This window comes from Choloepus didactylus, chromosome 19 (genome assembly GCF_015220235.1).
Source record: "Choloepus didactylus isolate mChoDid1 chromosome 19, mChoDid1.pri, whole genome shotgun sequence".
Classification (NCBI taxonomy): Eukaryota; Metazoa; Chordata; class Mammalia; order Pilosa; family Megalonychidae; genus Choloepus; species Choloepus didactylus.
The window spans coordinates 34,708,242-34,721,672 of record NC_051325.1 but is presented as its reverse complement, the minus strand read 5'-3'; the positions used below and the strand labels follow the sequence as shown (position 1 = coordinate 34,721,672).

The 13,431-nt window shown below is 39.0% G+C and overlaps 1 protein-coding gene across 1 annotated transcript; it reads left to right on the top strand.

Annotated features, from left to right (window-relative positions):
- Window positions 1–10,926: 10,926 nt before the first annotated feature.
- Window positions 10,927–11,253, top strand: LOC119515270 (mitochondrial import inner membrane translocase subunit Tim8 A-like). The gene has a single exon (XM_037811141.1). It carries the CDS (start codon window positions 10,927–10,929, stop codon window positions 11,251–11,253), a length of 327 nt encoding a protein of 108 aa, XP_037667069.1.
- Window positions 11,254–13,431: the final 2,178 nt, after the last annotated feature.

Sequence of the window (13,431 nt, the reverse complement as noted above, 5' to 3'; positions counted from 1 at the left end):
CGTTTTGTCCTCTCTTAGCTTCTCTGGAACAAACACTGGGCTAGCACCCTCAAAGTGTCAGCAAAAGTCTGCTTTCAATGGCCGTCTCCAAAATGTCTCTCAGCTGCTCTCCAAAATGTCATTCTCAGCTGTTCTGAGGTCCTTCTGTTTGTGAGCTCTTTTATAAGACTCCAGTGATTAAATCAAGACCTGCCCTGAATGGGCAGAGTCCATATCTCCATGGAAATAATTTACTCAAATATTTTACCCACAGTTGATTGAGGCACATCTCCATGGAAAGACTCAATCAAAAGATTCCAACCTAATCAACACTAATACATCTGTCCCCACAAGAATGCATCAAATAACATGGCATTTTGGGGGATGTAATACAGCCAAACTGGCACACATACAGAAAACGCCAACATATTCCCATGCACCTAGATACCAAGATGCACTGATTTTAACATTTTGCCACATTTGCTGTATCATTCTATCTAGCTATCCATTTATATCTCTATCCATTTATCTCACTATCCACCTATGTCTGTCTATTTCTCTGTCTATTCATCAATCTATTTTCTAAACATTTGAGTGTAGCAAGATGCATACATCATGCTCCTTGAACACTTAGTACTGCTCTACAAGGATATTCACTTATGAAACCACATCAAGTATCTTTATCAAGTTCAAGAAATTTAACATTGACATAAAGCTTAAAGTCTATATTCTGGTTTTTTCATTTGTTCCAATAATGTCCTTTTGATTCTTTTCTCCTCCCTTATTAGATCCATCCAGGATCACATATTGCACTTAATTGACATTGTCTCTTTAGTTACTCTTCATTTTTAAATTATGGTTTAAATATACAACATAAACTTTCCCATCTCAACTGTTTCCAAATATGGCATTTGGTGGAATTTACCACATTCACAATGTAGCAGCACCCTCACCAACATCCATTACGAGAACATTCCCAATTCCCCAGTCAAAAATCCTACCCCATTATACATTAACTTCTCCATTGCCCCCGTCCCTGGCAACCTGTATTCTACTTTCTGCCTCTATGAATTTGTATATTTTCTAATATTTTCTTTGTAGTTACCATGGGGCTTAAATTTAACATCCTAAATCTGTAACAATCTCTTAACTTCAATAATATACACAAACTATGTTACTATACCCCTCCATCCCCCTACCTTTATGTAGTTCTTGCCACAAATAGCATATTTATACATTATGAATCCAAAACCACTAATTTATCATTATATTTTATCCTGTGGGAAGCAAAAAGTGGAGTTACAAACCAAAACTACAATAACACTGGCATTTGTTACTCACACTGTTACCCTTACTGGAGATCTTTATTTCTTCATGTGACTTGAATCTATTGTCCAGTGTCTTTTTCTTTCAACCTGCAGAACTCCCTTTAGCAACTCTTATAGGGATGAACTAGTGGTGATCAACTCCCTCAGCTTTAATTTACCTGGAAATGTCTTCATCTTTCCCTCATTTTTGAAAGACGGTTTGTCAGATATAGAATTCTTGGTTGTCAATTTTTTGTTTTCAGCACTTTAAATATATCATCCCACTGCCTTCTTGCCTCCAGAGTTTCTGATGAGAAATCGGTACTTATGTTATTGAGGATCGCTTATATATCGCATGCTGCTTCCCTCTTGCAACTTTCAGAATTTTCTCTTTATCTTTGGCATTGGACAGTGTGATTATAATATGTCACAGTGCAGATATTTTTGGGTTTATCCTGTTTGGAGTTCATTTAGTGTCTTGGATGTTTATATTCATGTCTTTTGTTAAATTAGATAGTTTTTGGCCATTATTTCTTTGAATATTCTCTCTGCTCCTTTCTTTCCTCTCCTTCTGAGATTCCTACAATATGTGTATTGGTGCACTTGATGGTATCCCACAGGTTCCTCAGCCTCTGTTGACTTTTCTTCCTCCTTTCTTCTTTCTGCTCATCAAATTGAACATTTTAAATAATGTAGTTCAATGTATAGCAGTTGTATCTCAATAAAGCTATAAAAGAAAAGGAAAAAACAAAAAGCTCACAAAGAAAACCTCTAGGATCCCATGGCATCCACTCATGATACAGTGAGTCACTCAAAAAAATTTTAGCAACAAAAAGAAAATTCTTTTTGATTGCCTACCTCAAACCCAGTCCCATTCAGAGAATATAGCCATTATTCTTGTACTCTTTTAGTTAATGCATTTATTTACATATATATACAACTTTTCACATAAATTAGAATCATTTCTGTACAGATTCTACAATGTTGTCTTTTTGCTCAATATATTTAAAAAGATTTAATTTTGGTATACATAAATCTGTTAAAAACCTTTTTAACAGATGCATATTGTTAAATCATATGATGCATTTCATTTTATGACTCCCTATTGATGGATTAAAATAGGGATTTAAAGACATCTCTGTACATATATATTTGAGCACTTATACATTTCTTTATGAAGACTTTCTAAAATCCTGAATTATCAACAAAGTATTAATTTCCTCATTCAACAAGCAATTGCTTAGCTCCTTCTCTGTGCCCAGTATTGATATACAGAAAAGAATAATATTTACTCAGTGTTCACACAGACATTGGATTTTGGGGGAAAGAGAGACAAGTGAACAGGCTATTTCAATGCAGTAAAAAAAAAAAAAAAAATGAGTACTTTGATAGAACCAGTATAGGAGGCTGGGGTCCTGCATAAATTCTTCTTGTAACTGTCCTTTCTCTCCAAGTTACCTTATACTTCAGCAGGACTTGGACCTTCTCATCCGTCTTTCTCCTTCCCCCAAGGCATGCCTAACACAAGGCTGTGAGCAGAGGTGCCTTAATTAGAGCTGCTGGCCAATGGACTGAAGCTTTGGTTGGCACAGAATCCTGTATCCTTCTGGTCCACTGGCTGAGCCCAACCCCACCTGGGGAGGACAATAAGACCTGTGTTTAGAGTCACGCTGAATATAGAGTTCTGGACTCCACAGAACCCACTGCCTACTGTCTTGTCAAGAGCCATGAAGTCCCTATTGTTCACTCTTGCAGTCTTCCTTATGCTCCTGGCCCAGTTGGTCTCAGGTAAACAGAATCTAGGGGAAGAAGAAACATCAACCTGCACATATAGTCCCTATATTCAAACTCTCCATGGGAGTGGGGGCAGGGTTCCCATGGGAAGAGGACTGAGGTTTGTCCTATTTCTTCAGAACGCCTCCTTCTCAAAAGACCTCAAGACTCCCACCATAGAGCAGTGTCTATGACTGGAACTGAGGGAAGGTAATGTGAACCCTACAAAATCACCTCCAAGTTCAGAGAAGGCCCTGACATCCCAAACTTCTCTCTCGCCTTGCTTTTAGGACCAGCCCAGTCCAGCCTGCCCCACTTCACTTTGTGTGTTGTACGGTATCCCCTCATGCAGGAACAAGACTATACTGTTACTTCTCCCAATTGTCTTGGTCCTATAGAGACGATCTCTCTATTTTTTGTTCTGGGATGTGGTGAACAGGACAGGGAAGCCTGTTTTTAATATCTGTAGGACTGTGAAGTGGAAAGGGGAAGAAAACTCTTCTGGTAGACTAGTGGAAGTCCTATGTCAGATTTCAAATCTATTTGTGTATGCATTTCCTTTTCCTAATTAACCCTATAGTTTATGAAATCAAGACAGGAACACTGAAAGTGTTTTGGAAATAGAGAAATTAGCTATGATTTTATCATCACTTACATTTTTTAATTTTGCCCAAATGATATACATATTTATAGCTTTCTTTTATTTTTACTTAAGATTATATCCAGAAAATTTCTGCAGGTCTTTATTCCTTGAATATATAATTTTCAATATATGCTTATTATTCTGTCATATTTTGTACCAATATTAATGTGGAGAATCTCTCATTGTGTCATTTGGATTATTTTTCAATGTGTCACTATTATAAACAATGTTGTACATCCTTGTTAGTATATCATTGTGGGATTCTCTGATTGTATAAGTAAATTTAGGAACTCCATTGTTTGATCAAAGAGTACTATTGTTGTTAAGGGAACTGTCATATAGTGCCAAATGGTTACTATTAGCATATCAGTGCTTTGTTATTAATTTGTTAAAGCTTTAAAAAATTAATAAAACTTTTTAACATTCCATTTCATATTTATTGAAAATATTTCCTAATATATTGGTTGTTTATAAAAATTGTTATTGATTTATTTGAGGCAAAAATTTTCATTTTCATTGTGTCAAATTTATTGATAATTCCTTTGCATTCTTCCATTAGCTTAGAAAGTTTTCCCCCATGTTGAGAATTATTTATCTACCCATGCTTACTATTTTTTAGGATTTTTTACATTAGGCTCAATTCCATCTTTAATATATGACACAAATTAAGAAACTATCTTTTTGAGGGAGAACTTCCTAACAGATGAGGTTTGTATAATAACTTTACAGTCTTCCTCTAGAGATAGTAATTTCTGTTCTCTCGAAGTTACAGAACTGTTCAAATTGACAGTGTATATGGAGAAATTAATAATAGTATGAGGGTTGCTTCAAAATATGTTTCTGATCTATTACATCCTAGAAATAATTTTATGGCTTATATTTCATGGTTTCTCCCTCTTCTCTGAGACATTAATAGCACATATCACTTGGTTTACTCTTTCTAAACTGAAGGGCCCTGAGAAAATTCCCCAGCTTCCTTTCTAGACAAGCAAAAGTGATACAGAATTATTCTGAGATTAGCCAAGCCTACCCCAATATTTGGTGGCATTAGAAATGGAATACTTAAAAAGGACATTTGGGAGGAAGAATCAACAAAATGCCAAGGCCAAAGGAAAATCCAGATGCAAAGAAAGGAATCTTGATTTGAGGTCTCCATACACATATCCCAGCTGAAGGAAGACACTTGATTGACATCTCCATGGAGATTTTTTTTGGGTAGTGAAGAAGGAGGGGATCATAGAGGGAATGGCTGGAGAGAAAATTTAAGTCCAGGGATTATCATGTAGAGACTTTGAGAATGCAGAATAAGAGGAGAAGGAAGAAAATAGTAAGAAGATTCATGAAAACAATATCAGTCAAATAATCTTCCTGTTCCTCAGATACATCAAGCTCTTCCCCATCTCACTTCCTTTGTATATGCTACTCCTTCTTCTTTAAAGACGCTTCCTCTAGCTCTTCACAAAGCCATACTTCATATACTTTTCATACTTCATATTTAGGCTTGAATGACACCTCCTCAGGGGTGATTTCCTAGATCACCCCATACAGGATTCCAATCTCAGGAATGAGAGGCCCATACAGGTATCTATAGATCTATTTGTGTATGTACATAAAATTTCATTAAATCCTCAGAGGAGGCAAATTAAGCAACTGGGAAGAGATAATAGTAGTGGTAATTGTGTAGTACTCAAAAACAAGTGCTCTATTCTCTTACTTTCTATTACATCACATTATTTCTTTCATTTGTTGCACTTATCACAATCTGAAGTTATTTCATATATTCTTGTTTATTTTCTTTCTCTCCCTCTCCAATGTAAGCTTCCCAGACCTTGTCTGCCCTGTTTTTTTTTTATTCCCATCATCTTGCAGAGTTCTTGACATAGTAGGCACTCATTATATACTTATTGGTTGAATAAAGGAATGAATTAAGCAACATAGAGGCAAGGTAAGAAAGAGTTTCAACATTTCTTCATGGCTTTCTATGTGTTAAACCATATAATGGGAGATTTTACATGTATACAATATGTACACACACAGACACTCCTGGGAGAATGCCTCACTAATGAATGTATACCTAGAATAGCCTCTGTTTTCTTTCTCTCAAAATTTTGAAGAATGTGCATATATCTCAATATTATATTGATTGGGTAGATAGATATATGAAAAATTATATTTATATTTCCATAAATTGATACAACACTTTTAATAGAATGATATATAAGACAAGTCTAGAGTTACATTCCAAATACGATTTGTAGGACCTAAGAAATGTTCACATATTTTGAAAATCCCACAAAAGTAACAACAAAAGCCATGCATGTTTTAGATAATACTGAGAAGGCTTACAAAAATGATTTGAGCATTTCATAATTTAAAATGAGATTTTTTTTTTCACTTCTGGTTAGGCATTTAAGTGTGCTTGAGTTACATTTTAGAAAATTGATAGCGATTTTATGTTTGTGTGTAATAACATACTATACATGTTCCCATTTAAAATAATGGGAACTAGGCCCCTGGCGAGTGTTTGAATGCATAATTCTGATTTCAGGAATGAGACGTTATAGGTAGACTGGTGATAGATAGAAACATAGACCCTATCTGTGTATATATTTATAAAATCTCATTTAATCCTCAGAGCAAGTTTTCATGTTTAGGAAAAATATAGCAAAGCAAGGGCAAAGGACTTAAATAATCAGTTCTTGAAAAATGATTGCTATTTTTTTCTTTTCATGATAAATAGTTCTGGCTTAATGATTATATAATCCCTTTATGCAGGTGGTTGGTATGCGAAAAAGTGTGCACACAAAACTGGAACTTGCAGGAAGATATGCAGAGATGGAGAGCTTGAGACAGAGCCTGTTAGTGGGATATGCCCCAAAAAGAAATTCTGCTGTATTCTGGGTAGCAAAGACAAGCCTGCTTACCCTGGTTTCTGTGATGAAACCTCAAGCACAACTAGTGCACCGACAGCAAGACCTGAACCTTCAAGTTCAGAAACCACGACAACAGGGGGAAATGAAGTTTCAGAAACTACTGTTGCTAGTTGAACATTCTTGCCTCAGTCTCCTGACCTAGGATTCATTAAAGTAAATGGGGCTGATTCTGGTGTCAGTATTCTGTCTACACCCCTCCCCACTGTCTTTCCTCTCAATAATGTTTTGGAAGGGCATCACAGTTCGGTAGCACTGGCAGATCCAGGGTAAAGGTGCAAATAACGTAAAGAGCCAGGCATGGGTGAGGGTTAGTCCAAAAAATCCACTCTAGACTTACAAGATAGGTGTAGGGTCACCTTTGAAGATAGATCCCAGCTCACAGACCCACAATCTATCTGACTACAGCAGTGGTTATCAAACTTTAATGTGCTAAAAATGCAGATTTCCGGGTCTTCTCTCCAGGGTTTATGATTCAGTAGGTCGGTGGTCTAGTTTGAGAATCTGCATTTCCCACAAGTTCCTAGGCAACACTGATGGAGCTGGCCCAGGGACTGCACTTTGGGAGCCACTGGTCTATAAAAAGGAAATAAGGCAGGCCTCCCGTGGATGGGATTGTCTACAGATTGGAGGCTGCAATTCCTGTATGTTTTTGCAGTGTTTAGTAATACAAAAGCATCCCTACCGAGCGCTTTCATACCCTTTCCTTACTGGGCTTCTATAACTACCTTAGGATGTCGGTATTATGACCTCACTTCAGAGAAGAGGAAACTTCATTTTTAAGCATAAGAGAGACAGACAATTGATTGCTCTGTACATTCTGTCACTATGTCTTCATGTTCTCCAATTCTTTCCTCTCCCTGGAAATCCACATTCAGGTAAGTTTCCAATTAGAGAAGATGTAAGGGAGATCAAGGGCTCTGCAGTGTGAGCTGAGGGCTGGGCCAGGCACTCCCCTTCAGCCCTAGGACTTTCCCGTAAGGGCTGTGCCTGCATCAGTACAGAATGTGACAAGGACCATCACAGAGTCATCCCTTCATGCCTCATGCACTGGCCTTTATTTTCCTGGACACCTATAGCAGCCATGGTGGTCTTTTCAGCCTCAGTTTACCCACTTATGAAATGGTAGGGTCAGACCGAATGTCCTCTTCCTCCCCCTTGCCATACTGACATCTTCTGGATGCTGAAGGTTTGAGCTTAGCTTACGCCTGCAGAGTTCACTTCACCTTCCACATCAGAAGAAGCCAAAGATTTAGGGTAGGGACCTAAAAGGAGAAGAAAAGATTGGCAGGAGGGTTGTTATCTCCACTATATCCACGAGTCCATGAGTGCTGTCATAGAATCCTTTCCCTTCTTCACTTACTCTGATATCCAGTTATTAGTAGATCCATGTGCATTCTACCTCCTCTAGGATGTGCCACTACTTCTACCTGCACTGCTACTGTGCTAGTTCAGTGCTAAAATTCTTCCACTAGGACTAGTGCAACATCTCCATTCATAGCTTCCACACACATATCCATTCCTATTCTACATCTTCCTGAAACACCCATCTAACCGTTAAACCCCCTCTGACCTTCATTGCCCATCACATCCTAGTCATCAGTTCAGTCAGCCTTCACTGCTCTTCATGTTCAAATGCTCGATTACATCTCTAGTTTTATCTCCTGTCACTCTCCCCCTGGAATCCTAACTTCTGCCACATGTACTTATATGTGATTGACTTGAACGGATGGCACTGCTTCCTGCTTTTGAGCCTTGTACAACTCTTCTCTCTTCACTTACCCCTGCATGGTAAAATCCCTCTTTGTTTCCATCCTCTGGAAGACACTGAACTGCACTGCTCCACCCAAAGCAGAACGAATGCCACCTTTTCTGTTCCATTATAATGGCTTCTCCAGAATTTTATTTGACCTTGTCACATGCTGTATTCTAGATATCTACTTATATGTCTTCTCCCCCATTAGACTTTGAAATTTTACTCTAGGAAAGGAACCATTTTCTCTTTCTCTTTCCCTTATCGACCCTAAGTAAAGTCTATATTGACTCTTGTTGAATGAGCAAGAGGGATTCTTCAGGGCCTGGAACACTTTGGGGTGTACCGAAATCTCACCTTCATTTATTCTAGACCTTCCCCAGGAGACAGGCACCTGCTTCCAAAGACACATTTGTGATCTGTGTCATTATAGGGTAGAAGGGATTTAAATGATGGATCATCCCAACCAGCAGGATATTGTCTCCTCTTATATCCATGGCTACCCTTGTAGGCAGAACTTACGAACTCACACAGGAAGATGGATGGACAGAGGCGGGGCACTCAGCATAGTGGAAAGACCATGAGCTTTAGGGCCAGGCACATCTGAGGTCATTCGCAGTCCCACCATGTATTCACTCTTGGATAATGAGCAATTGATTTCGCTTCTCTGAGCCTAAGTTTCGGAATGTGAGTTATAGAGAAAACAGTGACTGGCATTCAGGGTGCTCTGGGGGTTGTTAGCGTAATATATTAGAGTAGGACATTAAAACGTTAATCACATTATAGGGACTTAGCTATAGCAGGTTGCTGATTTGCGGATAAAGAACAGAAAGGTCACATTTCCTTGGGGAATGCCCACTGGACCACGGCTGCTCTGCTTGGGGATGGGCGGGTATAGCTGAGTTTACCTGAGGGGAGGCTCATTACTATGCAGAGAGGAGTTAAGACAGAGGTGAGTTTCATGGGATCTCTTTGAACAGTCAGGTGGGGTTGTAAAGTCTCCTGCCAGAACTCACTGTGCTTTCTCCTCAGTAATCATCTTGATCACTGCCTTGGGGTAAGGAATGTAACCCTAGTGCTGCAGCCTGAAACTTTGCCCTCCTGTCCTCTTGCCTTACACCCTTCCTTCATCTCATGCTCAAACATAGGTGGCAAATAACCTTTCCCCACTTGGGGATGACTATGGAGCATAGGAGGGAGGGAGAAAAGGAACATCACTGAGAATCCACAATGTGCCAAGCACTTTAATCCACAATTTTACAAAACAAAAACATTTTATAAAAATTATGATTACATGATTAAAGCTGAGGAACCTGGTGCAAAACATATCTTGGTTTACATCTAGGTGCATCCCATAGCTTTTACCACTGTGTCGTCTCTACCTCAATTTTTCCATCTGTAAAAGAGATATAATCACACACACACCTCCTAAACTCACTCTAAGAATTAAATAAGGTAAGGCATATAGAATACTACAGTTAAAAATGCTATGTAACATAGGCTTAATAAAGATCTATCAAGTAGAGATCATTCCCATTTAAAAAGGAAAAATCTGAGGATCACATTTAAAAAAATGCACATTTGGGAGGGAGTTCTGACTTCTCCCAGATCACAATACCTCTAACCATTTAAAGCTAATCCTGAAGATATTATCTAGGTAAACTTCTTTCTCTTTAACTTGCCATCTTACATAGCCATACAGCCCTCAAGAATGAGCTATGCAAACAGTATATATTCACGTCTGTGGGCATTCAGAGTCTAGTGTCTGTGAATAATCCTTTGCCTTAAATAATTGAGATTTATATTTCAATGTCCATTGATACTTGATCCTAACTGAATATTTGTTCAAAGTTTGACTCCTCTCCTGAGATGAGAGTAGGATTCCTGGCCGCTTCTTGACAACACCTACCCTAGCCCAGCCAAATGCCATGGACAACTTGCCCCTTGTGGTGTCAGTGGAGACCAAGTGGGAAGTAAGAACTCCTGCATCCTGCACATGGTAGTAGACAGCCCAAGGTGGACTCATCTCCCCTGCTGGCGATGGAGACTTAATGGAAAGTCTGGACTTCTGCTCACCCTCCACCCAGCCATAACAAGCAGCCTAGGGCCTCACTCCCCTTGCTTGCTTGTGCAGTGGCAACAGAGACTAGTGGAGAGTCAGGTCTCTCACCCCCTAACCAGAGGGAACTAATGACACACCTTCCCTGCTGGTGTATATCAATGGGAACCCATTGGGAAGTCTGGACTTGTGTCCTCCATCCTCACTCAATAGTATAGACGGTCTCGGGCAGCGCTCCCCTTCCCGGCCAACTCATCAGTGAAGACCAAGAGGTGGTCTCAACTTCCACTCCCATTGACCCTCCTTTGTCTTCAACTAGAGAGTGGGAGGGGTTATGGGAGAGGGAGTCTTTGAAACTGAATAAGGGTCGCTCACAGAGCGGTCCCTGAGCGGGTGGGTTGTGATTCAGTTTCCATCACCGAGACCTGCAAAGGTCAGGGAGTTGATGCCAAGTCGGTCTCCCCCCACATGGTCGCGCTGGGATGGATTCCTCCTTGTCTTCCTCCGTGGTGGGTTTGGGCTCCATGGATCCGCAGCTGCAACGTTTCACCGAGGTGGAGATGCAGAAGCAGCACTTTCAGCAGCAGGTGCACCAGATGACTGAACTTTGTTGGAAGAAGTGCATGGACAAGTCTGGGCCAAAGTTGGACAGTTGGGCTGAGGCCTGTTTTGTGAACTGCATTGAGTGCTTCATTGATACAAGCCAATTCATCTTGAATCAACTGGAACAGACCCAGATATCCAAGCCAGTCGTCTCAGAAAGCCTTTCTTGCTTATCTTGGCATTACCTCTTTGGAAAAGGAAGGTAGTTCAAGAAATGAAGAGCTATTGATGGGACGGTTGAAGAAAAGGCTACAGGGAGATTGGTTCCAACCTTTTATCACTCTTGGGACATCCTGTCTTCTGAGCATGAACAGAGATCAGTTATTTTTGTGTGGGGTATGAGGGTCATATATGTATTTGGTTGTGTTTTTTAATGCTACTCTTGTGAAAAATAATTGACAGATGAATGGAAAACTATTAGATGCATATTACTGTATGTGGGACTGTAATTTTCTCAAAGTTCCATTAGCTGCTTCCTATAATTTGACGGTGGGTCTACATAGGTAACATCTGCCATTTGTGTGGATTCATTTCAGATTTCTCGGGACATTGGTACACATCTTTGTGTGTGTCACAAGGGCAGTGATGGGGGAGAGTAATTTGGTGCTGTAACTATAGGCCTCATTACCTAGTGTTTGACTAAGTGCTGGGAAAAAAATCTATGGAATGTTCAAACTGTACACCTCAGCTTTCTAGTTTATCTCCCTCTCCTATACTATGATTACTTAAAAACCTATGTAAAGTATGGTCTCTGGAGGCAGTACAGGCAGCCTGTGAGTCTAGAGGCCTTTAGTTAATAAGGGATCTAGCCAGTAAACGTAATTCTCATTACTAGACTGTCACAAGGAAGAAGTTAACTTACCCTGTATTTCAGAGTACAAAAAATTCAAAGATGTTCCTAAAGTAGTTGTGAAGATTTAGGCCAGTCAAAAACTTAAGAGTGGTTTCAGGTAGAGGTGCATGCCTAATGTTAATCAGTATAGATTCCATTTACTGCATTCTTTTCATCACCGAAATAAAAGCTTCTACAAGATTAAAAAAAAAAAAAAACTGAATAAGAACTCATGGACAGACCCCTGACTTGCCCACACATGAAACTGACCAGAATTAATATGCCAATGGGTTTGAGAATTGAACTACAATGTGGAATACTACCCAGGTTTTAGGAGCGGTCTCTGGGTATCCCACAAATGAAGCACACCAGAATAGCACTACGATGGCTCTAAAATGACATTTTTCACTGGGACCGCATCCCACAAAATTAGGCTAGGACCTGGGCTAAACCTAAACAGGGTGATTAACTCCTAAAATGGAAGCCTTAAATAGCATCCAGAGTTTGGGGACATAATATTCACAATATCCAGAGTATAACCAAAGATCATTCATCTTACCATAAACTATCACATCATTACTTAAATAAGAAAAGGCAATTAATAGACATCACCACTGAGATGACTCAGTGTTCAATAATTGGACAAAAATTTTAAAAGTCATTATACAAATTATTCAATGAACAATTATGAACACTTTGAAACAAATTAAAAACTAGAAAAATCTCAACAAAAAGTAGAAGATATAAAAACAACTGACAATTTTAGAATTGAAAAAATATAATAAAGAAAAAGATTCACTGAATAGATTCAATAGGACATTGGAGATAACAGGAAAGAATAAAACAGATCAATAGAATTGTCCAATCTGAACAACAGAGAGAAAATAGTCTAAAAAATTTTAACAGAGGCTCAGAGAACTGTGGGACAATAAAAAGATCTGATGTTTATGTAATCAGAGTTCCAGAGGAGATGAGAAAGAGAATGGGGCTGAAAGAATATTTGAAGAAACAAAGGCTAAAATATTCCCAAGTTTGAAAAAAAATGCATAAGCCTAAAATTCAAGAAGCTGACTGAACTCTAAACAAGGTAAGTTCAAAGAAATTTGCGCCAACATATATCATAATCAAACTTCTGAAACAAAAGACAAAGAAAAAATTATGAATGCAGTTAGAGAGAAACAACACATTACCTATAGGGGAAAAGTGATTTGTTTGATTGACAGTGGATTTGTCATCTGGAAGCCAAAAGGAAGTGGCAAAACAGTTTTCAAGTGCTAAATAAAGAATTGTCAAACCCCAATTTTATATCCAGCAGAAACATCCTTCAGGAATGAATGGGGAAAGAAAGACATTCTTATGCGTTCTGGTTTGCTAAAGCTGCCATTATGCAAAATACCAGAAATGGATTGGCTTTTATAAAGGGGATTTACTAGGTTACAAATTTACAGTTCTAAGGCCATAAAAGTGCCCAAACTAAGGCATCAACAAGAGGATACCTTCACTGAAAAAGGCTGATGGCTTCTGGAACACCTCCGTTAGCTGGAAAGGCACG

What these genes read in the sequence shown, in the direction of transcription:
- LOC119515270 (XM_037811141.1), top strand. Translation starts at nt 10,927, where the DNA reads ATGGATTCCTCCTTGTCTTCCTCCGTGGTGGGTTTGGGCTCCATGGAT.